The 26,677-nt window shown below is 35.7% G+C and overlaps 1 protein-coding gene across 2 annotated transcripts in view; it reads right to left on the bottom strand.

The window, feature by feature from the left end:
• The window catches only part of LOC125660400 (beta-arrestin-1-like), a 68,630-nt gene that overhangs the window by 4,574 nt on the left and 37,379 nt on the right, over nt 1–26,677 (bottom strand). For both annotated transcript variants that reach the window (XM_048892216.2, XM_048892207.2), the window contains exons 2-9: nt 22,139–22,169; nt 19,590–19,650; nt 16,501–16,742; nt 15,838–15,897; nt 12,610–12,677; nt 9,727–9,862; nt 4,258–4,342; nt 2,003–2,075 (exon numbers count right to left, since the gene is read on the bottom strand). In XM_048892216.2, coding sequence (XP_048748173.1) covers nt 2,003–2,075; nt 4,258–4,342; nt 9,727–9,862; nt 12,610–12,677; nt 15,838–15,897; nt 16,501–16,742; nt 19,590–19,650; nt 22,139–22,169 — 756 coding nt within the window. The remainder of the gene's footprint in view (nt 1–2,002; nt 2,076–4,257; nt 4,343–9,726; nt 9,863–12,609; nt 12,678–15,837; nt 15,898–16,500; nt 16,743–19,589; nt 19,651–22,138; nt 22,170–26,677) is intronic.

Genomic DNA, 26,677 nt, shown 5'->3' with positions numbered 1-26,677 from the left:
TAACCATCCCCCTTTTTTATCATGATAAAAATATGCTGGTTGCAAAAGCTAAAAGCAGCTTAATTCCACTAGATGTGCAGATCGGATTTCTTGAAAAAATCTCAAAATTAAGTTTGAATTTTCTTTTATATGAGTAAAATCTCAGACTTAAGTTTGAATTTTCTTTTATTTGAGTAAAATCTCAGACGTAAGTCCAAGTTTTGACTTAGATAAGTCCAAGTTTTGACTACAGCTTGTTTTGAGAAATCCAAGCATAATGTACATTGTAAGAAATGATGTGTAATTGATTGAAAACAAAACTGAAGACGTGTTGCTTTTAGAATATTACACTTGGCTGATTGATTTATAGCCACCCACTCTAAACTGCAGAGGTTATGGTAGCAATCTGTATTATATAACTCCAGAGCCAAATTTAAGGGAAAACCTTCACTTAAGATTTTCTGCATGCCTGTTTCCATTAATCAGATGTTCAAATGCAATTATCAAGCAATTTTAAAGCAAATAAATTATAAGAAGTATCGCAAATTCTTATTCAATGACATCTTTGCATTGTTCTGTTTCATTGACACTGTGTTTTGGCTTTATATTTTCCCTTCAGTATTTGTTAGAATCAATAATGTTAATTCTTTTTTAACTGCAAGCAATCAATGAATGTAAACAAGATAGATTAATCAAAAAGCCATGTTTGTGTCAATTGCATTGCAGTCTTCACTTTACAAACCTAAACAACACATGCAAAATCAGAATTTACATAAAAATCCCATTACTAATTCTCCAAGATAAATGTAGCAGTAAGGCTTGCTTGTTATTTTACGTCCCATATTCAAGAATTGTTTGTTCAGATAGAGATGTCACCAGCTGTAGGTAAAGTGCCACAAATTTAGACCCATGGATGGCACTCAAAGCTGTAGCAGTGAGGTTTCTTTACCTCTTTATAAGTTTTGAGTGTTTTATTTGAGCAGTCAAAACTTGGGTAAAATCTCTGACATAAGTCCAACTTAAATTTATTTTGAGAAATCCAGGCCTGATGGCTACATGTGTAACATGGTTATATGTACTTAGTGACAGTAAGGCTACATGTGTAACATGGTTATATGTGCTCAGTGACAGTAAGGCTACATGTGTAACATGGTTATATGTGCTCAGTGACAGTAAGGCTACATGTGTAACATGGTTATATGTACTCAGTGACAGTAAGGCTACATGTGTAACATGGTTATATGTACTTAGTGGCAGTAAGGCTACATGTGTAACATGGTTATATGTACTTAGTGACAGTAAGGCTACATGTGTAACATGGTTTATAAGGTGGCAGTAAGGCTACATGTGAAACATGGATTATAAGGTGGCAGTAAGGCTACATGTGTAACATGGTTATATGTACTTAGTGACAGTAAGGCTACATGTGTAACATGGTTATATGTACTCAGTGACAGTAAGGCTACATGTGTAACATGGTTTATAAGGTGGCAGTAAGGCTACATGTGAAACATGGATTATAAGGTGGCAGTAAGGCTACATGTGTAACATGGTTTATAAGGTGGCAGTAAGGCTACATGTGTAACATGGTTTATAAGGTGGCAGTAAGGCTACATGTGTAACATGGTTTATAAGGTGGCAGTAAGGCTACATGTGAAACATGGATTATAAGGTGTACTCAGTGGCAGTAAGGCTACATGTGAAACATGGTTTATAATGTGTGCTCAGTGGCAGTAAGGCTACATTTGTAACATGTTTATAATGTGTACTCAGTGACAGTAAGGCTACATGGGTAACATGGTTTTTAAGGTGGCAGTAAGGCTACATGTGAAACATGGTTTATAATGTGTGCTCAGTGGCAGTAAGGCTACATTTCTAACATGGTTTATAATGTGTACTCAGTGACAGTAAGGCTACATGGGTAACATGGTTTTTAAGGTGGCAGTAAGGCTATGATGTGTAACATGGTTTAAAATGTGGCAGTAAGGCTACATGTGTAACAAGGTTTATAAGGTGTACTCACTCGCTGTCTATTTCCGCAACACTACATTTATACTGTGCAGTTGAAAACAAACAAATATCAGCAAACTGGCGAACTGTAAAATAAAACTCAAGACTATATATAAAGGTTCCATACAATTCTAAAGTCAGAAATCACAAGTATACACAATACAGCCTTCATCCATTGTCAATTCAGTGTAAATAGTACATTATACAGTCAGGCCTTCAAGCTGCCCTATATTTCCTACATTTTTATAAAATCCCTATCATTTAAGAAATGCTGTTTAATCCCTCCCTATACAGGGCTGGGACTGAATTCCTCAAAAATCAGAGAAAAACTGGCCAAAAAGGAAGATAAACACCCAATCCTACCTAAAAAAATATCTTTTTCTGTCACTTTAGATCAAACCCAGAGTGTTTCATTTTTTCGAAAATTGAGCTAATCAGAGGATTTCCTCTGAAAAGAGGAAAAATTACATGCCTGCCTACATTTTGGCATGAAATAGCCCTTTTCCCTATATTTGCCCAATAAATTATAATTGATTGGTCGAACATTTAAAATATAGCATTTTTCTTTGTTCCTCTACTTTGAAAATAATCAAGAGTACGGTAAAATAAATTACATTGTACTTGTGCCTATGTATAGCCTGTAAACAGAATATTTGTAAAAGACTCTCTTCTCTCTATCATTTCATATGCACACGAATCAGGTCTTGATGATTGATGTAGATACAGAATGCCAAGAAAATTTTGAAGAGACTATAGCAGACATTTATAGTACACCAAGGTAATTTTGGAATATTAGGCAGTTGTCACAAATTTTCCCAATGAGGATTACCTGAGGGATGTTTACTTTGAAGTATATGCGCATTGCCTTATATGCATATCAGAGATAGTCCAATAGAAATTTCTGTTGTATTACAGACACTTGTGAATTCATTTCAGTATTTAATCATAATGAAATGATTTAATTGAATGGGAAAATAAATTTAGAGAAATACGTGAAAACTAAATTAAAGTAACAGCAACTCGAGACTCTTAATACTATCAATCATGTTAATTGGACATCTTGAATAGTAAATGCCAGAGGTATTTTACAGGAGTGTAATTGCAAACAGAAATCCTGCGGGGAAAATGCAACACCAAGAAAAAGTATCTTTTCAGACATCTTCGTTACAAAAAGATGATGATGGGAATAAGTTTAGAACTCGGTGCCAAAAGGAGTCTTAATCTCTTGCATTCTGTCTCACACCTAACAAGACATTCTGTCTCACCCCTAACAAGACATTCTGTCTCACCCCTAACAAGACATTTCATTCTGTCTCACCCCCAACAAGACATTCTATCTCACCCCTAACAAGACATTTCATTCTGTCTCACCCCTAACAAGACATTCTATCTCACCCCTAACAAGACATTTCATTCTGTCTCACCCCTAACAAGACATTCTATCTCACCCCTAACAAGACATTTCAAGCAGTGGATTTTCTCAAATTAACAGTGAAAAACACAAATCAGCAGCCAGGTGTAGAACAGGGAATAAACGTTTCATATTAATCTGAAATATATCCTTGGCCAGAAGACTTGGGTTCATGGTCACAAAACACTGTCAGGTCATTATAAGCATGTAGCCTTTGTGCCTCTACTTTCACTTAATTACAAATACAGTTAAGACATGTACTTTCACTTCATTACAAATAAAACAGATTTTATTTTCATTTTCATTATATAAGATATCGAATCCCCACCCTGACACCAGAAGCCATAACCATGGGGCTATTAATCTTTAAATGTTGCTACCTAAAGGTCAGTGCGCTCATTATTGCTATACGAAGGGTTTGCTCTTTAATGCCCAGTTCTCGAGATTTTCAAAGAAGTAATGCAATTTTCTATGTGAACCATAAAGCCCCACCCTAGCACCGTGACCCCATGGGTTGGGAGGGGCATGGATTTTACAGTTTTGGTAGAGATCTTTGCTCATTAAGACTTTACACAGTTTGTTTGCTTGATGTCCCTGAATTCAGATTTTAGTCCCTCTCCTTAGGGCCTTGGGGACTTCGCACAATTTTTGTCTCCATAGATACTACATTCCATATTTGGTAAAAAAATTGGCCTTGAGAACACACGGCGCCAGACTTATCCAGATCGCATTACGTCATGTGACTCATCAATAAATCATTTCATTCAACCAGAATCTTCACTTTAATTTAAAATCAATAATTGTGTTCCTATCTTCTAGATTATCTGAAGAAGTTTCCTGTTCCACGTGGTACTCACCAGAAATCTTCACTTTTTTAACCGATTTACTCGTATTATTATCCACCAACACATTGACTGCTATACTTTCTCCATGGTAGTATTTCTGAAAATATAATTAATATTTCCTCTTATTACACAATACTCTATGTAACTCCACATCATTTCTTTAAGATCAAAAACATGTCTCCCTTTCCAAATGATGTCAAGGTCAAGGTCAAATGCACATTTCTGTTATTGCTGTTCATATGTGACTACCAGTGTTCCAGATCTGTGTGGACCACACTGCCAGTAAATATTAACACTAATTGATGAGAATGTATCAAATATTAAAGGGACTGGTTCACGATTTCCCCCCAAATTTTGTTCTTCACTTTTAATAATCAAAATCTACTGTTTAATGTGTTTATAATGTTTTCAAAAAAAAATACTAATAAGGTTATAAATTGTCACAGAAGCTCATTTTAGAGCATTTACCATTTGTTTTGATACAAAGATTGCGGTGTGCTATCGTTTACGAAGTTTTCAAAAGAAATGGATATTGAATATCTATCACATTTCAAGTATTCTTTAGGTAAAATATGTCATTTAAAATTCATAAAATTTATGACTGTGCAAAATTAAGATGCTTTAAATTACAAAATTTACATTTCACTGGTTTGTTTGTTTACATAAAAAGACTCCAGTCTTTGTTTACATCACACAGTTAAGGCTAAAATATTGCTCTTATCCTTGCATTCAGAAGGTCCAAAATTTGGTTGTCAACATTAATGGAGTTATATTTTTTATGTTTAACATAAAAAATGAAAAATATTTTTTTCAAAAAACGTGAACTATTCCTGTTAACACCAACTGATGAGAATGTACATAATACAGTACCAGTGAGTACCACACATTTTGTACATTTTGTAACGTCATGGAGGCAAAACATACACAGATAAAAAATAAATTCACACCAGCTTCATAGCAGACTTAAAATGATATACCTTTTGCTCAAATTTCGGACATCCAAAACACACTCAAAAAAAATAAAGAAAGTGCTAAAGCCGTACTTAAATCAATACTTCGATAATCATGAATAAACTGCGTATTTTGCATTTCTTTTGACATGATCATAGTGAGTAAATGAACTTGAACCATTATCAGATAAATGACTTTAACTGATTTATAGGAAGTGAAAAAAAATGTTACCAATTGAAACAACTCATTTGCTTTTGATATAGACTTCTGCTTTTAAGGTAGGTCCCTAGTCCTGGACCTACTTGTGATTTCTCAAAAATTTGAGTTTAGATACTTAGATTGTTCATTTCAGGGTATGATAAAAACAAAAAAATGGGGGGTTGTCAGTATAATGAGTAAATTATGGTATTTTTATTACGTGTACCCCCATTTGTCAAACGGTAATATCAGAATTCATTGAAGAAGTCCTAGAATATGTCCATAAAATTTTGTTTGAGGTATGACGCTGCAATTTTTTTCCTCAAATATGAAATAAATATGTTTAACTAAATAATTAAAAGTGAAATTTTAACATAGTTTCATGTTTTTTAATAATGGTGGTACAAAATTGAACTCAATACAGGCCCTCGGCAGTCAAAAATACGGCACTGCAACACCACTAATATGAATATTTTAAAAATTTGACTTGTGATTTTTCATTCAAACTCACATATTATGTTCATATATGAATGCTTGTTAAAATACATTTAAAAAATCTGCCCTTTCTCAGCATAATATTTTCACAGCATCTCAATTTATATTTACATTTTTGGGCCAAAATAACCATTTTGAAGATGATTTTCACATAACAGAAGATAACAAATATATAACAAGATAACAAATATATAACAAATGCAGAATTGTTTTATTTAATTCCACAAGTGCATGATTGCATATCATGAATTTTTTTTAATTTACAGATAATTTTAACATGTAATACCCCGGCCTGTATATCAATTAAACAAATATGTACCTCTGGTTTTATGTGTGAATTAGATGACAAAAAATGGAAAGAAGATTGGATCCATAGTCTACTTAAATATAAGTGATGGAGTGTTATTGTATTCATTTTACTAAATTAAAAAACATCCAGGTAAATGTAAAAACAGTATAAATCCACCCAATAATAATAGTACGTGAACCAATACCGGAGTTCGATCCGGACATGACGTCACGCTACTAGACCCCTACTTTAATGAGAACATTTCCCTATTGTTCATCATCAGACATGAACAGGCCTACCTATGAACTCCAGATCACGAGAGACATGAACAGGCCTACCTATGAACTCCAGATCACGAGACATTTTTAACTGCTGCAAACTACTGCAGTTTGGAGAGATTCCCAACAAGATTTACCTGGTAATAGTCTGACCGTGAATTAGATTCTTCTATAGTCTCCCTACAAGATTTACCTGGTAATAGTCTGACCGTGAATTAGATTCTTCTATAGTCTCCCTACAAGATTTACCTGGTAATAGTCTGACCGTGAATTAGATTCTTCTATAGTCTCCCCACAAGATTTACCTGGTAATAGTCTGACCGTGAATTAGATTCTTCTATAGTCTCCCAACAAGATTTATCTGGTAATAGTCTGACCGTGAATTAGATTCTTCTATAGTCTCCCTACAAGATTTACCTGGTAATAGTCTGACCGTGAATTAGATTCTTCTACAATCTCCAACGACTCAAATTACACTGTAAATTGGAAGCTTTAATTTTCCTTATTGATTTCATTTCCTCCGAAAAATTACCCAGAACCTGATGAGGTGCTCTACAGAGACATCAGGAATTGCGAAACTTGATATCTCGTAAGTTGGTCAAGAAAGGAAAGATGAGACGACAGTCCTGTTACCTGGGGACCTTTACACAAAAATTTTTACTATTAAGATGAAAATTTTAAAACACTATAGATCTAATTCTAATTGTAATTCTTCACTCGTGTATTTCCTGAATCCTGGTAAATGAGTATATTATCTCTCCTTTTGTTAGAAATGAATCAACATGCCTAGTAAAACACCCAACATTTGCAAGAAATCGTTATTCTGTCACGATGAAGACTAACGAAGTTCATGAACATAACGAAAATTTTAAATCTATTCAAACTAAAAAAGCATTCAATTGAAAATGTTATGACTTATAAAGTTCATGAAAGGGTGAAAAATTGTAGAATACTATAATTACTATTGAAACAAACAAAATTCCAGTCAGATTCAAATCTAAGAGCTACAGAGTATACATTTACAATTAATACAAAATTAACAAATTAACTGAAGCATGAAATGATGTACATTTGATATACCAACAGACAACAACAAATGCTGTTCTACAACTGGTGTGTTTTTAGGCATTACATCTAGTATACAGCTGCCTTACTTTGTAATAATGATTATTTTCATGATTTCTGAACAAACTTTGTTTCCACCACCTTTCATATGCAAGGTTTTAGTCTACATTACTACATGACGATGCTTGTAAGACTGTTCTCCCTCTGTAGTCCGTGGAGAGATATAGATCTGATCAGTCAGATGTCTCCTGGAATCAATCATTCCTCATTGGACGATCGCACCTTAATGACCAATCCTAAGAATGAAGTCACTAATGTCAAATTACATTAGCTTGCACTGTGACTAACACACAGAGTGATTCTGATGAGGATAACATCTCCATTCAATCCTTTTCAAACTTTGGGGTCGTCTGTACTTCCTCTCTGTGATGACCCCTCCCAAATACAATTATATATTCCTATTTCATAACCATGTATAACAACACTACCCAACATTTCGCATGGCAGCAAAATACGATAATCAAATATTGTTCTCGATATACATCCTAAACTGCACAGTCAGATGACAAGAACAGAGCCCTCTGTATATCACAGACAGATGGCGCTGTACAGATGACAAGGACTTCACTATCCAAACACAGATGGTGCTGTACAGATCACAATGACCTCACTATACTAAACACAGATGGCGCTGTACAGAAGACAGAGACCTCCCTATACCAAACACAGATGGCGCTGTACAGATGACAAGGACCTCACTATACCACAGACAGATGGCGCTGTACAGATCACAAAGCCCTCAGTATATCACAGACAGATGGCGCTATACAGATCACAATGACCTCACTATACTTAACACAAATGGCGCTGTACAGATGACAAGGGCTGCGTTCAAGGTCGTAGCGACTAGGTAAGGCTCAGTATCGCTACAATCTTGAACGATGTGCTAGGCTAGCCCTACGTAGGGATAACAAGCGTTAATTCATTCAGTGCGTTCAATAGACCTAGATATCTAGCCTAGCAGCTAGGCTAGCCGCTACGATCTTGAACGCAGCCAAGGACTTCACTATACTAAACCCAGATGGCGCTGTACAGATGACAAGGACCTCATTATACTAAACACAGATGGCGCTGTACAGATCACAATGACTTCACTATACTAAACACAGATGGCGCTGTACAGAAGACAGAGACCTCCCTATACCAAACACAGATGGCGCTGTACAGATCACAAGGACCTCACTATACCACAGACGGATGGCGCTGTACAGATGACAAAGACCTCACTATTCAGACACAGATGGCGCTGTACAGATGACAAAGACCTCACTATTCAGACACAGATGGCGCTGTACAGATGACAAGGACCTCACTATACTAAACACAGATAGCACTGTACCGATGACAAGAACCTCACTATACCACAGACAGATGGCGCTGTACAGATCACAAGGTCACAACCCTCAGTATATCACAGACAAACAGTCAATTTACAGCTCCTGAAATACATGCTACATGACAGCTAATTTCAGTCCTCTCCAGGTTTATTTGTAGAACAGAAATTGGTCAATTATTACATTTGGTTTCTCTCCAATCTCCCTTCATTTCCACTGGTCTGGTATATAGAATGTTAGTCATTGCAAAGATTTAATGAGTTGGTTGCAGATGTGTGTGGGCTCAACCAGAAATCATTGTATGCATTTACAACATCTTGATTGGGGCTTAATGTAGCATTTATTGGGCTATCTGGAGTACTCATTAAACAAAGCAATGAAGTCTTTGAAATTCTGAAAGAAAGGAAATATCTAGGGGCTGACCTCTACATTTGATTTCACATCAAATACAAAGAAAAATTATTGTTATAATGAACTTGTGAGCGAGATTGGAGATGATTAATTTACTTTCCAATAAACATCTGTTATCATGTTTATTTTTCCACCGGTGACTTCCATTCAACCTTCCTACATTTAAAATTAGATAATAGGGCAACATGCATTGGTAAGGAACCATCACACTCAGCTGTTACTATCTTACTACACAGTCACACTAGTCTGTACTAAGCTAACTTTGAATCTATCAACAAGGTCAAGCAGTCAAGTCTATGTCCTGCAGCACTTGAGAGTGCTGTGACTGGGTCCACAGCCTGACACATTTGATCTGGGATAAGTTCAGAGATTACTTACTTCCTTGTCAGAGATTACTTACTTCCTTGTCCAGAGATGCCTCTAATTTGATGTTTCCTGGACTCATCATGAATTCTTTTGTGGCTTCAGCACTTGGCTGGGGTGCTGGTTCAACTCGGGCATACGTCAGCTTTCTGATTGCCAAGCGAACCGAGTTTCTGTTCAAAAAGCGAAAGCAGTAAGAAAACATACAATGTTAGTTATAAACTCACAGGTGTAAGCCTTACAATAATAGTGGAAAGTAAAGAGCCCGGGTGGTCACATATCTAGAATGTTGTTTGTCAAGAGATTTTGACCCCTAACACTATTCCCATGTTAAACTTTACAAAACCCCTCTGTAAGGTGAAGATAACGAACAGTGATCAATCTCATAACTCCTACAAGCAATACAAAATAGATAGTTGGGCAAACACGGACCCCTGGACACACCAGAGGTGGGATCAGGTGCCTAGGAGGAGTAAGCATCCCCTGTTGACCGGTCACACCCGCCGTGAGCCCCATATCCTGATCAGGTAAACGGAGTTATCCGCAGTCAAATCAGTGTGCCAAGAACGGCTTAACAATCGGTATGAAACACGTCAGACAGATTTGACCCAATGCGAGGTTGTATTGACGAACTAAATCGTTATAACGACCATAGAATTTGCGAAATGCTGACTTCAATCGAGACTGTTGAAATCCCTGTACCATCAACTCTGTGTAGTTCCACCGTGACCCTGAGGATCGTATTTAGTTACAATGGAATGTTTTGATCCGTTCATGCATGCAGTTCCTTATATGTCAACCTTTTCATCAGCCAATGAAATCTGACTTTTCAAGTTTACATTATGTATATGACATCTCTATATTGTGAAAGACAATTTTTTTTTAGAAAGACTTTATCTGTATGTGGAAAGTTTTGTGTGCTGCACCTAACCATTTTTCAGGTAACAGAGATGGAAGATCATTATTTCTTGTAAGTTGCTATAAAATAAAGAAAAGGGGATTTGCTTTCAAGCATTTCATATCAATCCACTACGTTTTACACAATTATGTTTGACGAATGAGAAGCAACCCTCTACAAGCCAAGTACCACATGACTCAATTGGAACCCCTCGAATGTCTCGCACACTTGACATAGATCTCGGATGTAATATAATGGCATCCATTAGGGAATTTGATGCAATGTTAACTATGATGTCACAGCCTACTGCACTACGTTACATACGTCACAGATTACAATGCATCAAATTCTCTCATGGATGCCATCGTATTACATCCGAGATCTAAGTCGAGTGTGCGAGACATTCGAGGAGTTCCGATTGCCACATGACCCCATGTCTGTGACCCCATGTCTGTGCTTCTACATACACACAAAACACACTACCAATGAAACACGCTACACATGTGCCTGACTGACAGGGCAAAAATCACCGTTACTTCAACTACACTGTGCAAGTTTTTAGAACTTGTGCCCAATTCCTTTGTAACTGCACTACAATCAAGCTAAACTCTTAATTGAAAATTTCATTTTCCTGCATCAACACCATGCTGAATGTTGGCACGTAAATATGTCAATTTTAATTTGTGCCACAATCTGCAACATTTGATCAATATGTAAAAAAATACTCTTACTCTAATTAAAATCTCTATTCTAATTCATTTTAATCTTATGCACCTGCTCCCTTTCATAACTTTCTTTTTTTGATATTGTTAACATATCATATAGAGCAGACAGCGAACATTTCCAACAATAAATCATAACATGAAGACGTCTGTGCGGAATGTGCAAACAAAAAGAAAAAACAATTGCTTCAGACTTTTAAAGTTTTTTTTAGCTGTGCCGTGATTGGCTAAATCAGTCTCATGGATATTTATGTCTTAGGTCACCAGAATGTGACCCTCAGTGCGACGTTGTTACTGTAGCAAGTAAATGCCAGCAGATTTAATACCCAATTTCGATTAGATTGCTGGGGATCACGATTTGAGCAAATATGAATCTTCATTATATATACTGTTGACCTTCGGTATCTGGAACACCGATATTTCAAAACCCATGGATATGTCGAAGTGATTCGGAAGTCCCGACCACTTTTTCTTTATTAGTATTTTACCCTCTATATCTCAAATCCTCAGATATCTCAGAATTTTTTTCCCCTGCCCCATCGAGTTCATGATAACGAGGTTTGACTGTACATCTCATCAGTTATGGTCTCTGTGGTCCATTAGTTTTTGAGAAGATCTTTAAAAACACTACACCCTATATTTAATATTTCTTCATTGTCTACCCTTACGACAGGCATGGTCTTTCATTTTAACAAACTTGAATTTCTAGGTATGCTTTGTGAACCTGTGTTACTTAAATTGTCTGTGTGGTTCTTGATACAGGGTACCCAAATTTGGTTATCAAAAAGAATTAATAGCTTTATTTAGCATTTTATAGCTCTCACCATGAGAAACAAGGGTATAAGGTTTGATTCCCCCAGACTTATTAGTATTTTTTATCCTTCTCACAAGGTGCTGACGGATGAAGCACCTTCCCACAATTACAACCCATCTATAATGGTGGGATATGTGTATCAAGTTTGATTATAATCCTAGTCTTATTAGTGTTTCTATCTTGTCCTGTACTTAACAAAATCACCCATGTAATTTTGACCTAGACCTTTGACCTTGACAAACAATAGGCTTCTTCCTCAAATCACTGGAAACATTTTTTACCAATTTTGATGATCCTAGCCTTATAACTACTGTTAATTTTCCCCATATGAGGCGCTGACAGACAGAGAGACATGAAGACCAACAGACATGTATTGATGGTGCATCGCAGCGTTAATGATGGGCATATAAAAATGATTTTGTCATGATTTGTGATCTGTTAATATCCAGCAGTGTATTATTTGTGTGATGCGCCCGGGAACTGTACCTTTTATGTGGTTTTTCATCTGGATTGTCAGCTACATAGGTCTTCAATTCGTAGTCTACACCACAAGGCTACAAAACAGATCAATACTGGTTTTACATGAAATCTCTCACAAAGCAATTCACTGCCCATTTTCTTGCTCTTAATTAAATGTAAACCCTAGATATTGCACCCAATAGTGAGAATTCTAAGTCTCAGCTGTCTCATTTCAAGTTGGACTGCACATGAAAGTTTTCTCTTGCACCAATAATTGTGGTCCCCGGTGACAAATTCCACTTATTTCACTAAAATGGTTTTCAAACCATTGTCAAAGCTTTGTCATTAGAATGAACATTTAATCAAGAGCTGACATTCTTATCTATACACATGATACATGTATATGATAACTCCCACACGTTTGCGAGATCTCATTCGGAACCCCTCTAGCACGCCTTTTTGATACTTAATTATTTAACACACGAAGCGTATAATATTAAACATTGTCACGTCACAATGAAATGTCAAGACACTCTAATTAGGATATTCTAATTAGTAGCAAATGGAAAATTTTGAGAATAAGTGTTGATTCAGCCTAATTAACAAATCTCTTATCCCATTATTCTACTTGCTTGAGAAGCTTCATACAGCACTCGATATCATGCAATAGACATATATGAATACAATTGTTTTTTGGTTTTAAATGGTATGAACTAGCTATTCCCTGTCTTCCGACAGTCTTCTGCTGTGTATTGTGGGCAGGCTCTGTGGATCTCCTTGTTTTAATACTAGTCAGTGGTCAGTCCAAAATTTTTCAATACTTATAATTAAGTGATTGTCAACTAAATATTTTCTTTTAATTACATTGTACTAATAAGTCATAAATGAATTTTTACCCGTCATAAATGCACATGCAATTTCTTTACTGCATGTATTTTTATATTTGTTTTTTTCCCCCACAATGAATCTACATGTATAAAAAGATTGACGTTATACAGGTTTAACAAATTTCTTTATTGAATGTATTTTTATGTACCAGATTTTTTTTTTTTTTGGCAAACTGAATTTAAAGAGCATGAACGTCAATGATGAGACACATGCGACATGGAAATCTGTTGCCATGAATCAATTTAAAATATCATCATATTCCTCTTATGGATTTTTTTTAACGAATTACATTTTTGTCTGATCTGAGGTTATAAAGAGAATCATGGTGAACAATGCCTCAATTGTCACAATCAAAATTTAGCATGTTTTCTGACACATAGTAGAGTAATTTAACAATACAATCATTAAATCAACCAACACTAACAGAAAGTATAGTCATTTATCACGGTGCACTTTAATTTCATAGCTGAACAAGTGAAAAGAATTCAGGCAAAATTATCTCTAAATAAATACAATTACAGAGAATGACTACTGTCCTAGTGTCAAGTGTCTCCACATATACACGGCTGTTTCTATTGATCCGAGTCCTAAGGTTACATCATCTGTTACAGCAGTGGTTACCTGCATTAATTGTCTGCAGCCGTCCGCGGAGAGAAGCGTATGTTTCAGCCGTCAGTCAGCGGAGAGGAGCGTATGTTTCAGCCGTCAGTCAGCGAAGAGGAGCGTATGTTTCAGCCATCAGCGGAGAGGAGCCTAAGTTTCAGCCGTCAGCGGAGAGGAGCGTATGTTTCAGCCGTCAGTCAGTGGAGAGGAGCGTATGTTTCAGTCGTCTGTTTGCAACGACATACATGTATGCAATGGCTAGATTTTAGTAGTCGCTGTTTTCACGTTCAATTTCTTCCTGTCTACATATACGTTTGCTTTTACTCCACTTCATTTACGCCTGAGTTATACATTTATTAGTCCCATCGGAGGAACCTGAGGTGACTAGTTTACACCACATATGTCCGTCTGTCCATCTGTCTGTTGCAATTCATTTTTTTCACTTTTTTTGTGATACTGTCAAATTGTGACATACCATATGAATCTTGCTCTGTAACTTTCTACTAACCTACAGGTCAAATTTGAATTTTGTCACAGATGACTTTTTTTTTTTTTTTTTACAAGATCTTTAAGCTTTAGCATAAAATTGATTTTCCTTGCTTCTTTCTCTAAGGTAGTAGGTTCTGATGATACTTCCTATGCAGTTTCCTAATTTTGACATGACTGACCTAGTTTTATACAAGTGAATTCAATCTAAGCTTTAAGACACTGATATGAAATTCACTGTGTAGCTTTTACGTACACGACTATTGACCATATCTGACTCGCTATGACTGACCACTTAAGCTTATGAGTGTGGTAATTATGACCCTTTCAGGACAAGGAGTTTTTGGCAAATAAGAGTTAGTGGGTGACATATATTTCTTGAAATAATACTCTCAGAATGCTTTGTATAATGTGTGTAAATATTATATATCTCTAACAAACGTATAACTCAGGCATTTCTAAAAATGCAGTGTACGTTTATAGCAAATAGGTCATTTTATCTCACAGATCTTCACCACTGATTTCTAATTTCAACCCCCCTCCCCCTCCTTACCAACATGTTCACACATCTTACATATTGACATGACAGTGTTTATCATTGTTCTCTCAGTATAAAGTACTACATCAGTCAGTAAAAGATATAATCTACTAAAAAGCCTCAATGATTTTCACTACACACAAGTACAATGAGGTGTGTATGTATTTGAGGAGCTTCTGAAATCCAGCATGTCTGTCTTTGAAATGAAACAAGAAAAACATCTGCCTATCTTATAGCCAATACATGTATACACAATTTTTGAAAAGTAATACATGTGATCCTGATTTATGATATTTCCAAGAAACATATGAAATATTCACCACACTGCACTAATTCATGAGCTAGTTTGCAACAATTTTATCTCTGAGATGATTGGTTTGGGTCAACACTAGTACTCTCTAATAGGTCTACACAAGCATTTTCTAACAGGTCAACACGAGCATTGTGTAACAGGTCAATATCAGCACTGTCTAAAAGGTCAACAAGAGCAGTCTAACAGGTCAACACGAGCATTGTGTAACAGGTCAACAAATACATTGCCTAACAGCTAGGTCAACATGTGCATTAATTGTCTAAAAGGTCAACATTTAAGCATTGTCTAAAACATCAACAAATGCATTGTCTCACAGGTAAACATCAGCACTGTCTCACAGGTCAACACGAGCATTGTCTAAAAGGTCAACATATGCATACATTAATTTGTCTCACAGGTCAACATCAGCATTGTTGAACAGACCTACCTTGCCAGTGTCCCCTGGGGCAGGCTGTAGCGTGACTGAGGCAGGGGCATTTGGAGGAAGCTGAAAGGTAATATTACAGTCAATACGGTAGAACAGAAGCCCTGGTTAATAATTGCTATATCACCAAACAAGTAACATTATTAGCCTAATCTATGATAACTTTCTATCAGGAATCACAAACCCCTACAGATAAATTTGCAAGAAAGGTTCCTCCAAACTTTTCTATACACTGGGAACTTTTTTGCTGCAGGTGTATAAGTACCATGCACTTAAGATAACTCTCTCTGTTATCTCGAGCAGCTCTCCGAAATTTAATATCAATTCACAAATTTTCAATTTCATATCAGAATTGAAATTGCTCGATTACAGATAGATTCTTGCATCATATGGTGATATAAATTATTCATATTCTTGTAAATAAACTCACTATAGCTACAATTGCTTAAAATACAAATTACCTAACCACACTACTGGCTTAAAAAATTTACTGGCTATAATCTAACTTGTCACGAGAACCTGCTTACATGCAACAGAAGTTTAGCTAATATAAAATTGACCATCACACACTTTGCAGTCTTTTCCATTCTCAAAGATGTAGACAAACTGTAGACAATTGGAAGTGATTGGAAATTGATAGTTTCATGAAAATAAATGTTGCTTTACCTCAAAGAAAAAAGGGTAGGCATTGGCCCCCAGTTTTCTGATGAGTCGCTCCTGCAGGTTTGTGAGGGGTTTAGTTTGGTCTTCCAAGGGAGGATACACCTGAAAATTGGCCAAGTATAGGTCCTTTCTAAAAGTCAAACCGAGAACATCCAGATCTTCACGGCCATATCGAAATGCTGCCAACACATGGGCATAAACTTTCCTTCCTTGTAAGTAGTCAGGATCAATTAGAATTATACCATCTGAAAATAGATACAACGATCTGTAACATACACAACTAGAATTTTATACCATCTGAGAATAAATACAACAATCTGTAACATATGAGACTAGAATCTTATTTTGAGTATGTTCATCTGTTTATCACATCATAACATTGTCTGAAACAAATCTAGAAGAATCTCCAGAATATTGGTTGTGATGTACACGTAATATTGTACATGACTGTATTGGACCCCGGAAATCAAGCTGGCTTCATACAATAGACACAGTTCTGAATAGAGACTGTTAAGTGAGTACTTCCATCACATTATAGACAGTACCCATGAATAGCATAGAGCTCATGAAATCGATTCATACAGTATCTAGTCAACTCATACCCGACAAACTCATACCCTGACAAACTCACACCTGACAAACTCATACCCTAGCTGACAAACTGAAATCTTGACAAACTCATACCCTGACAAACTGAAATCTTGACAAACTCATACCCTGAAAAACTCAAATCTTGACAAACTCATACCCTGCCAAACTCATACCCGACAAACTCAAATCTTGACAAACTCATACCCTGACAAACTTATACCTGACAAACTCAAATCTTGACAAACTCATACCCTGACAAACTCATACCCTGACAAACTTACATCCTGAAAAACTCACACCCGACAAACTCGTACCATGACAAACTCATAATCGATAAACTCATACCCTGACAAACTTGTACCTGACAAACTCAAATCTTGACAAACTCATGCCCAACAAACTCAAATCTTGACAAACTCATACCCGACAAACTCATGTCATGTCAAACTCATACCCTGACAAACTCATGTCATGACATACTCATACCCTGACAAACTCATACCCAACAAACTCATACCCTGACAAACTCATGTCATGACAAACTCATACCCAACAAACTCACACCCTGACAAACTCAACTATTTTAAAAGACTATCTGAGAAAATTCCAATCAGTTCTGGCACTTGACAACATTTGTGCTTGCTTCTAATTTTTTGTTTTGTTTAATTGCATGAATATCCATTGGATTTGCTTTTGCATGCATGTCCATGGTAAAGATATATTTGCTTGTCACTTGGCATCTCCAATCCTGTTTTCTATATTTCCCCAACAATGCAGTTACAGTTGACTTATTAAGGCTATGAAACATTTGATTGTCCACAATTTCTTACAGAAATTATGAAAAACATGAAGACTCCAATCACAAAATACTGTTCTGCTCTTTGTAGAGATTTATTTTCCAATATCATAATTCTCACAGTTGAGATGTTAGTAAATATCTGCGAAAGTAAAAAACGAAGCTTGGTTTTCACAATTCCCCCGGGTTCATAAAGGGACATGAAGGGAAATACTCCTTTCAGTTCCAAGACAAGAGTTATCTGCCCATTGTAATGGATTATATATTGCAACTTTCATGGGATTTTACAGCCAACATGCCATTAGTGATCGAGTTTAAAATAAAATCCCAATACACCGTACCCTCGATAACCTATAGGCTTCTGTGAAGATTAACATTTGTACAGTTAACCATTAGCACTCGGACCCCTTTCCACTCTGATTACTATTGCTTCTATTCCTGAGAGAGCTCAAATTCCTAAATATCTCACTATCCCAACAATTAAATATACAGTGCAGTATTTATGCAGAGAGAGAGTATACCGTGTAAAGTGAGGACAAATTTCAACCAATGGACAGACATTGTGATGACAAGAATTGCACTATGAGGACAAATAAATGTCCTCACAATTACGTCCTCATAAATGTGACCTACAACATGTGAAAGATGTAGATACAAAATATTAGCTTAGAGAGGACAAGTGGTGTGAGGACATGTCCTTACTAATATTCTCTCTCAAAAACCTTTTTTTCATAATTCAAAAGAGAGCATTAGATAAACTTTTATAGATATCCCTATAGCTATACCTAACATAGTACTTTTTTGCCTTTAGAATATATATGTGTGTATTCTCTTCTACACATTGTGAGGACATCCTCATTTAGTAGGTTTAGGTTTGGTCGGCTAGAGAGAGAGAGGGGGGGAGAGAGAGAGAGAGGGAGAGAGAGAGAGAGGGAGAGAGAGAGAGAGAGAGTGAGACATCTCCTGCAGGTGTTATCAGCAGTACAGATTCAATGTAAAAATCATAAAGCAATGTAGGCTTAGGTCAAGCCACTAAACAAGGGCAGGTAACAAAGATATTAACTTTCAATAATCACTTTTCTTGTTTATGGAGAGAGAAGGGGGGTGTATTAACTAAAAGCCCAAGGTGAGGACTAATTAAACCACCAATTTTATTATTTGAATAAGGACAGATAATTTAGACACAGAACTATCAACTTTGGTATCTCGAATACCATGGATATGTCAAAGTGATTCGAAGTTCCCATCACTTATTCTTTAAGAATTTTACCCAGGATATATCGAATCTTCGGATATCTCGAACTTTTTTCTCTGTCCCATCTAGTTCAAGATAACAAGGTTTGTCTGTTTTTTCCATTTTTAAATGCATTTGGGAAATTTTGCTTTGAAAATGGGAAAATAAGTCACTTTTTGTTATTGGGAATGGGTCCAATATTCAGTTTAACTTTGAGGGGAGTAATACAGCCCTGGATAGGATCAATTGACCATGTGGGTACGAGTTGGTTGGGGTACAAGTTAACACAGGCAATATTTCATGTACAATTTACATCTATAGTTTTAATGCATCATATACACAGGCCAAGTTTGAATAAATATGACTTTATATAATATGCAATTCAGAATTCTTTATAAAAATCCAATACCTTTAAAAGTGTTGCAATAGTACATATGATTTTAATGTGAATTTTCCACAATATTGCCTTACCGATAGGATCTATATGGGTTAGGTGATCGATGAAATCTCGTTTTCCCAGGTAAGTAGTTATCTGAAGAAGAAGAAGAAAAAAAATTATGCATAGAAATTCAACAAGCCACGCTGCTGTAGATCAAGCAGTTTTTAAACATGTATCACAAAAATTTCAATCTCCACCAAAATCACTAGAATCATTGTATGAAGTGTTATATAGCAGTCATCTGACTACAAATATCATTATTTCTCTATAACCCCCCCCCCCCCAATTGTTTTACAGAGATTATAGGATTAAACATTCTTTTTGAAGAATTTATTGATGTGTAAACTCTGCACATTTTACTCACAAACTGAATAAAAGTGCAAAGCACTTTTATGTTAAGTTTGTGTGTAAAATGTCAGTTCTTCAAAAAGAATATTTCATTCTTAATTAGTGATGAACTAAAGGGAAATAACCCCAAAATAATAAACATTTATTATTAATAACTACTGTTACATGTAAATCCCGATTATATCGATCATTGATTGATATAGTTCTTCCAATTTTGACCGATTATCGATTATGAAATTTTTCCGATTATTCAACACTATTCTTAATTATAATTCCAATTTGTTCCCTGTACTAAAACTTTCAAAAATTTGAATAGCTTCATCGCTAGTCTCCGTACATTACATTATTTGCTTTTAGGTGCGTATGAATCCATCGCGTTGTCAGACAGATTAATGTGTAAATTCTTGTTCAGCTTTATTTTTGTCCAATCAAAACAATTGTAATAAATAACATTGGAGTGATCAATATTTCGAACATCTACAGAGATTTGTAAACAGAATTAGATATCCCCATGTTCCCATGTTGTGATGCCCTGTCCACTACTGTCATTGTCTGATGCTCTGAACACGGATCCTGGCAGATGGATTCTATTGATGTTATAAGCACAAAGTCATAATGGGCATTGCCATCATATCACCTGTAACAACCTTACTTATATTGCTTCTCCTGTCCTAGGTATGTATTATTAAATTATCCCAAGCAACATTTCAAATCAATAGTGTATGTCACACGTAGCACTACACGTGTCCAAAATATAAATAAGAACAGCGATCAATCTCATAACTGCTATAAGCAATACAAAATAGAGAGTTGAGCAAACACGGACCCCTGGACACACCAGAGGTGGGATCAGGTGCCCAGGAGGAGCAAGCATCCCCTGTTTACCGGTCACACCCGCCAGCTTTATAACGACTTGTTATTAGCATAATTATGTACAATAACGAATTAATATCGATTAAAATTAGTATTTGAGTCTCTAAATTGTTGTGGGTCCAGGATTCATCCTTTTTGGGTAATATTAGTTGCACCGGTCAAAATGGCAGTGATAATTGAAAGTGCAGGCAGTTTTACAGTTTTCAGTCTTTTGGAGCCATTACAGACTTCAGTTTATGAATTGGGGTAAGAAATTCAACTTAGAAATGATATCTTAAATGCTGCACATTCTATGTAATAGCTTGTTGCTCAAACATTCTGTTTAGTCATATATTGCCAGCTAGGGCGTAGTTAAAATTCAACCAAAAAATAATGGGCACTTTTTCGAATTCATTTCTGCATATCTTGGTAAGTATATGAAATTTCGAGATGTACTTTGGTCGTAATGTAGATTGATTATGTATGGATATATTAGAATACAGAGTAGAATTTTATACCATTTGGTTTATTGTTTTTAAATCAGTGAACTTGGGTACCCTATATTTAGAGTTCTATACCTCTACTCTTTAATAGTAAATTTCGAACCCATTGTGATATAATTGCCTGTGTGCATTTGACTAAAAGATTCTTCAAAACCTGGACCTTGTGAATGGCCTTAAACGTTCGTCTCTTTGTACTATTTTACAGACATTTTTGTAAGGCCAACGTGTTCACAATCAGTGTACAGTCTGTTGATTGGGTGATATCGCAATGATTCAACCAATCAAACACAAAGAATACAATGAGGAAATACTGACCGCTATGTAAAATTCAAAGTCAAAACCAGATATTCCGGAAAATAAGATTCGTAAATGGTGAAATTTATTGAACAACCTAGAAATTTTGGGAAGTGAAATCATTATACATGTATAGAGAACAGATTTTTCCAGTCCAGAGAAAAATCATGTCTAATGTAAAGGGGTACGGAAATCTAGAGCACAAAGTAAAAGTCAACCCAAATCAGCATCCACTATCTCAGAGTACGAAGACCCCAAGACACAGTATCATGGTGATATGTTAATGCAATTAACAAAGTCAAGATTTAGCATACAGTAACGTACCTTTTCTGATTAACAAATCCCACTGACAGGTTTAGAACACATACCTTAAATTCCAATTCACAAAATTCATTACGAGATTTAGAACTTCCATTTCACAAGTTACCCACTGATAGATTTAGCATACATACCTTAAATTGCAATTTGCACAGTCCATTGAGAAATTTAGAACTTCCATTTCACAAGCTGAGATAGATTTAGATTACATACATGTACTTTCAATTCCAATTCCGAAAATCCACTGATGGCTTTTGTATACATACCTTTCCATTTGGGCTTGTCTTTTTAAAAACCCTGAAATTAAAACACAACATCTTTAAAAATTTTGTTTTACTGTACATATTTCTGAGAAGAAAATTGAAATAAAATTGTGTACACATTCATTCTCTATTACTTGCGACAGCCTGTAGTATAAATACCATAAATATATAGTCTGGGTCTATATTAGCCAACCAGAACGCAAAAAGATTCAAGTGAAATATTTCGAGATTTGAAATTATTTTTTCAAACTTTAATTCTTGTGCAACAAAACCATTATGAATATATTTATCACTAATTTCATCATTTCCTGTACTATGATGTCATAAATCATCATCTGCTGCAGATTTATTTCTTATTGTTTCCTTTTTATAGTACGTGACTTTTACACTCATATCGAGATGTATCACCAAGTTTTTTGGGTGACAATGTCAATATACAGCAAAGATGCACAGTTTGTCCAATAATATAATGCTTATGTTTTTCCAGGAGAAAAAGTGCCATGGAAAAAAAGCCATTTTGTGGTCAATACTGAAAATAGTGGCAAAACATTACACTTTATGATGTCATAATTCTGGTGTTCATGATGTTATGATTTCATTTCTGCATCATTTTGATTGATTGAGAATATTAGGACTGAGTTAATGCATATAAGGAATCTTGTACAAAATACTCTAAGACTTGTTTTAAACAAAACTTGAAAAGCATGACTGTCCAATTTACAGGGCAAATATGTATTTTAAAAAATCAAAAATTTAAACAATATTTTCAAAAAAGTAACTTCATTTAAAAGAAAAAACTTTAAAGGCATTTTTCTGGGCAAAATAAGTCTCAGACCGTAGATAGTCCTTTATGTAGTTAAGACAGTGAACATCAGAGCTACAGTCTCACAATCAGACCTATCTATCAATACAACATCACTCCCAATGTGTTACACAATCACCAGGGTTTTATCCAACTTTTAAAAATTACAACCCATTTCATATCCAAGGGGAAGTTTTGAGGATGCAGTTGTGAGCTCGCCTATATAGGACACATGCCAGGGGCAAATCCTTGATTAAGTTATATACAATCATCCGTAAGAAAATTCTCCAATTTAGGAGTTTTCTACAATAGAGAAATGTTTTACCTGTAAAAGAGGAAATATTCCTTCTTTGTCAAAAGGGGAAAGTATTAAGGTAGTTAAGGTACCCTTTACTGGTAGTAAAGAATACAGATAAATCTCTGATCACTCACCATTACAAGCACACAGATATCATATTACTTACTCCACTGTAAGGGATTAAATCTAAAATTGCATTAGCTGAGCAGTATATTGTATTACATATCTCAAAGCATATCATGAAAATTTTCAAACAGAAATGTAACTGTATGTGCATGAAAACATGGCGATAAATTGTGACGATGGTATATTGCAAGTGGTAAGCATATCATGAACTATAGTTACAATAAGGAAGTCAGGTATGAAGAGCACTTGTCACTGTACAGTCATTAGCTAACAAAGTATAATAGTTCAAAATCAATGAGTTCTTTTTACATTCAATACGAAACTGCATACATGGAAAAGGTGAATCAAGGTCATGAGAAATTTTTCATACACAAAAACTAAGCAACTCCAAATTCCTAAAATATCTAAATAGCTACAAAGTACATTGAATGGCAAAATTCTCAAATACTATTGTAACTGTGTATGAATATTGTATATATAATCATATTTGTTTTGTTTAAGGAAGATAATTAAGAACTGCCTTAAATTCTCGGTGTTGATCAACATAGATTTTATTTTATGATACTTATTATCATTAAACAGCAAATAAAAAGGTTTGAAAAAAACTGCTATTTTATAATTATAATATATAATTTATAAACATCCACCGTAAAATCATTGCATCATAGATATACGTTAGAGAAAATAACAGCATATGAGTTATTGCCCTTGACAAAATACGAAATATAAACTTTTCCTGTATCAAATAGTTTACCGAATTTTTTTATTATATCTAGTGAATAAAATTTCCCCGAAAGATATATATATATATATATATATATATATATTGCCAACATGCATGAAGTTTAATCAAATGAAGATTTTGCAAAAAAAAAACTATGATGTCACATGAGGGGGAGCATGATACATGTACCTTTAAAAAACACTCTACAAAATATAGTCCCTTCCAAATATTGTAATTGCAAAAATGTTTGGGGGGGTGGGTGGGGGTGGGCTTGAAATCACACGGCAGGGAGCACAGAATTTATCGATATAAAATGTTTGATAAATACGAAAGAATTTATTAAAACTGCACAAGTCATTGCAGTCAAACTTCAGGAGAACACGTGTTGAAAACAAGAGGAAATATTTGGGCTTCCACACTTTTCACATTTTCTAGCTGCATCACGTCCTTGTGGTTGGCTGTTAGCTATATTCGACTGTGTGATTGCTTGCTGAGGAAAATGGGTGATAAGAATGTTGAATGCTGAGCCAGCTGTTGTCGCAACACACTGCTAACATCTTGGGATTGTCAACCCATTCCTGACACACACAGATTTAGTATATTGAACAGTATTGTTGTGTTCATAAATTTACAAAGAATTTCACTTCATTTGACGTCAACGGATCATTCAGAGAGCATTTATATGTCACCTAGGAGTCCAGACATTCAAAGACAGCAGAGTGGGAGTCATGACTTTCAAAGAGAGAGTGTGAAAAGATGCTGGTGATCTGTCAGTGTCAACCTTGCTAAAACTACACCCAAATCAAAATGCCATTATCAGGTCTAATCCATAAATCACAATGGTAAAGGGAAATGAAGTCCAAGAAGAGCAAACTCTAAACTCAGTAATAAAATAAACCCCCGTGTAATACAGCCGAGCACTGCTTAGTATTAAATTCAAATTAAAGGTAAAAACATATTTTTTAACAATATATGTCGCCAAATATGTCGCAGGGTTTGTGAAATGTGAATATTCACACACAGACGGCCGGCACTAAAAAACCAAATCAAACTAGATTGAAACGAAATGTGTTTTCATATAGCTGCAAATGACAAGCAATGGATTTCAATAGAAATTAAGTAGAATACATAGCATTACACTGAATATAAATATTAGGAAATGGCTGATGTATGTACCGTCCCTTCTCTCATTGCATGATCAGTCAATTTATTCGATAACGATGTTCTTTCAATTTAGTCAGACACATATTCTGCTTGCTCTCACTGTCAGCAGTGCTTTAATCAGCATACAAAATGTTTGTAATGTACTCACTTGGTTTTTTAAAAAACCCAACTCATAATTTACTGGTAATGAATATGGTATAAAAATGCTAATTTCTGCATAAAAGAATGCATGTATCTATTTTACAGTTTAAAAAAAAAGAAGAAAATCTAAATGAGTGTCATTTCTGTCTTCCATGAGGGCATGATAAATTGCAGGAAAGCGTTCCATGGACACAGAACTCTGCTGCTTCATCGTCAATTTCAGAATAATGAGGTGTTCTCACTTAATAGCAAGGACTACAATTAATGCTCCCTTCATGCAATTTCCGCTGTCAGTCTGATCATACTTAACGCCCTTCTACTCTTTTTTATACTGACTACTATCAATTTAGAGGAATAAAAGGAAATACATTTTGGTTTGGGGGACTATTCTGTTCAGCACCTTCTGTGACAGTCTTGATTTATCAAGAACTGAATACAGCTGATTCAAAGAATAAAATGGCTTCCTGTGATTAGACATGGAAGCACTTGACCTGTCTTATTGAAACAAATCGTGTCTTAATTTACATTTTGTCCATTTCTCTGGGAGAGTGGGTAGGAATTCAGTCACTTAATATGTCTCGACAGTACATGAATCACGGCCAGGAATGTAAATAAGGGTTTTTTATGTGGACTCCTTAAAGAGGTAGGGGGTTTGGGGGCCACCGTTAAGGCCCCAAATGGGATATGGTGAGACCCCGGCAAGGGGTTTAGGGGGAGCTGGTGGATTCTAGGCATCTTGAGTTTGTAACAGGAAGGGAGAAAATGCAAAGGACCAGACTGGGATTCGAACCTGGGCCCTCTGAACCTCTAGTCAGGTGCTCTACCAACTGAGCTATCTGGCCACCGGCGATCGAAACCGGCTGACCGCTACATTCCCCCCTCCTTAAATGTCTTCACACCCTGAAGATATCAACCCAGGATCTTTATCCCCTGGCAGGCATTTTCACCTGTCAGTTCCAGGGGCTGGTCTACGACACCAAATGTAACAGGAAGGAAGAAAATGCAACGGACCAGACCAGAATTCGAACCCGGGCCCCCTGAATCTCTAGTTAGGTGCTCTACCAACTGAGCTATCTGGCCACCAGCGATCAAACCCGGCTGACCGCTACAAGTTTAACACCTTCTGGAGGATGTGAAATTCATATTTTGTTCAGATAATTTTTGTTTATCATATTTTTAGAACAGTCTGACAAATAGAAGATAATTTGAAAGAACAAATACCTTTCTTTCCCTGAAACAAAATCAGTTTACTAATGACTTTATCCAAGTAAATAGAAAAACTCCTTT

The sequence above is a fragment of the Ostrea edulis genome, chromosome 9 (assembly GCF_947568905.1).
Source record: "Ostrea edulis chromosome 9, xbOstEdul1.1, whole genome shotgun sequence".
Classification (NCBI taxonomy): Eukaryota; Metazoa; Mollusca; class Bivalvia; order Ostreida; family Ostreidae; genus Ostrea; species Ostrea edulis.
The sequence above is the reverse complement of the archived record's forward strand: the minus strand, read 5'-3'. Positions and strand labels throughout refer to the sequence as shown.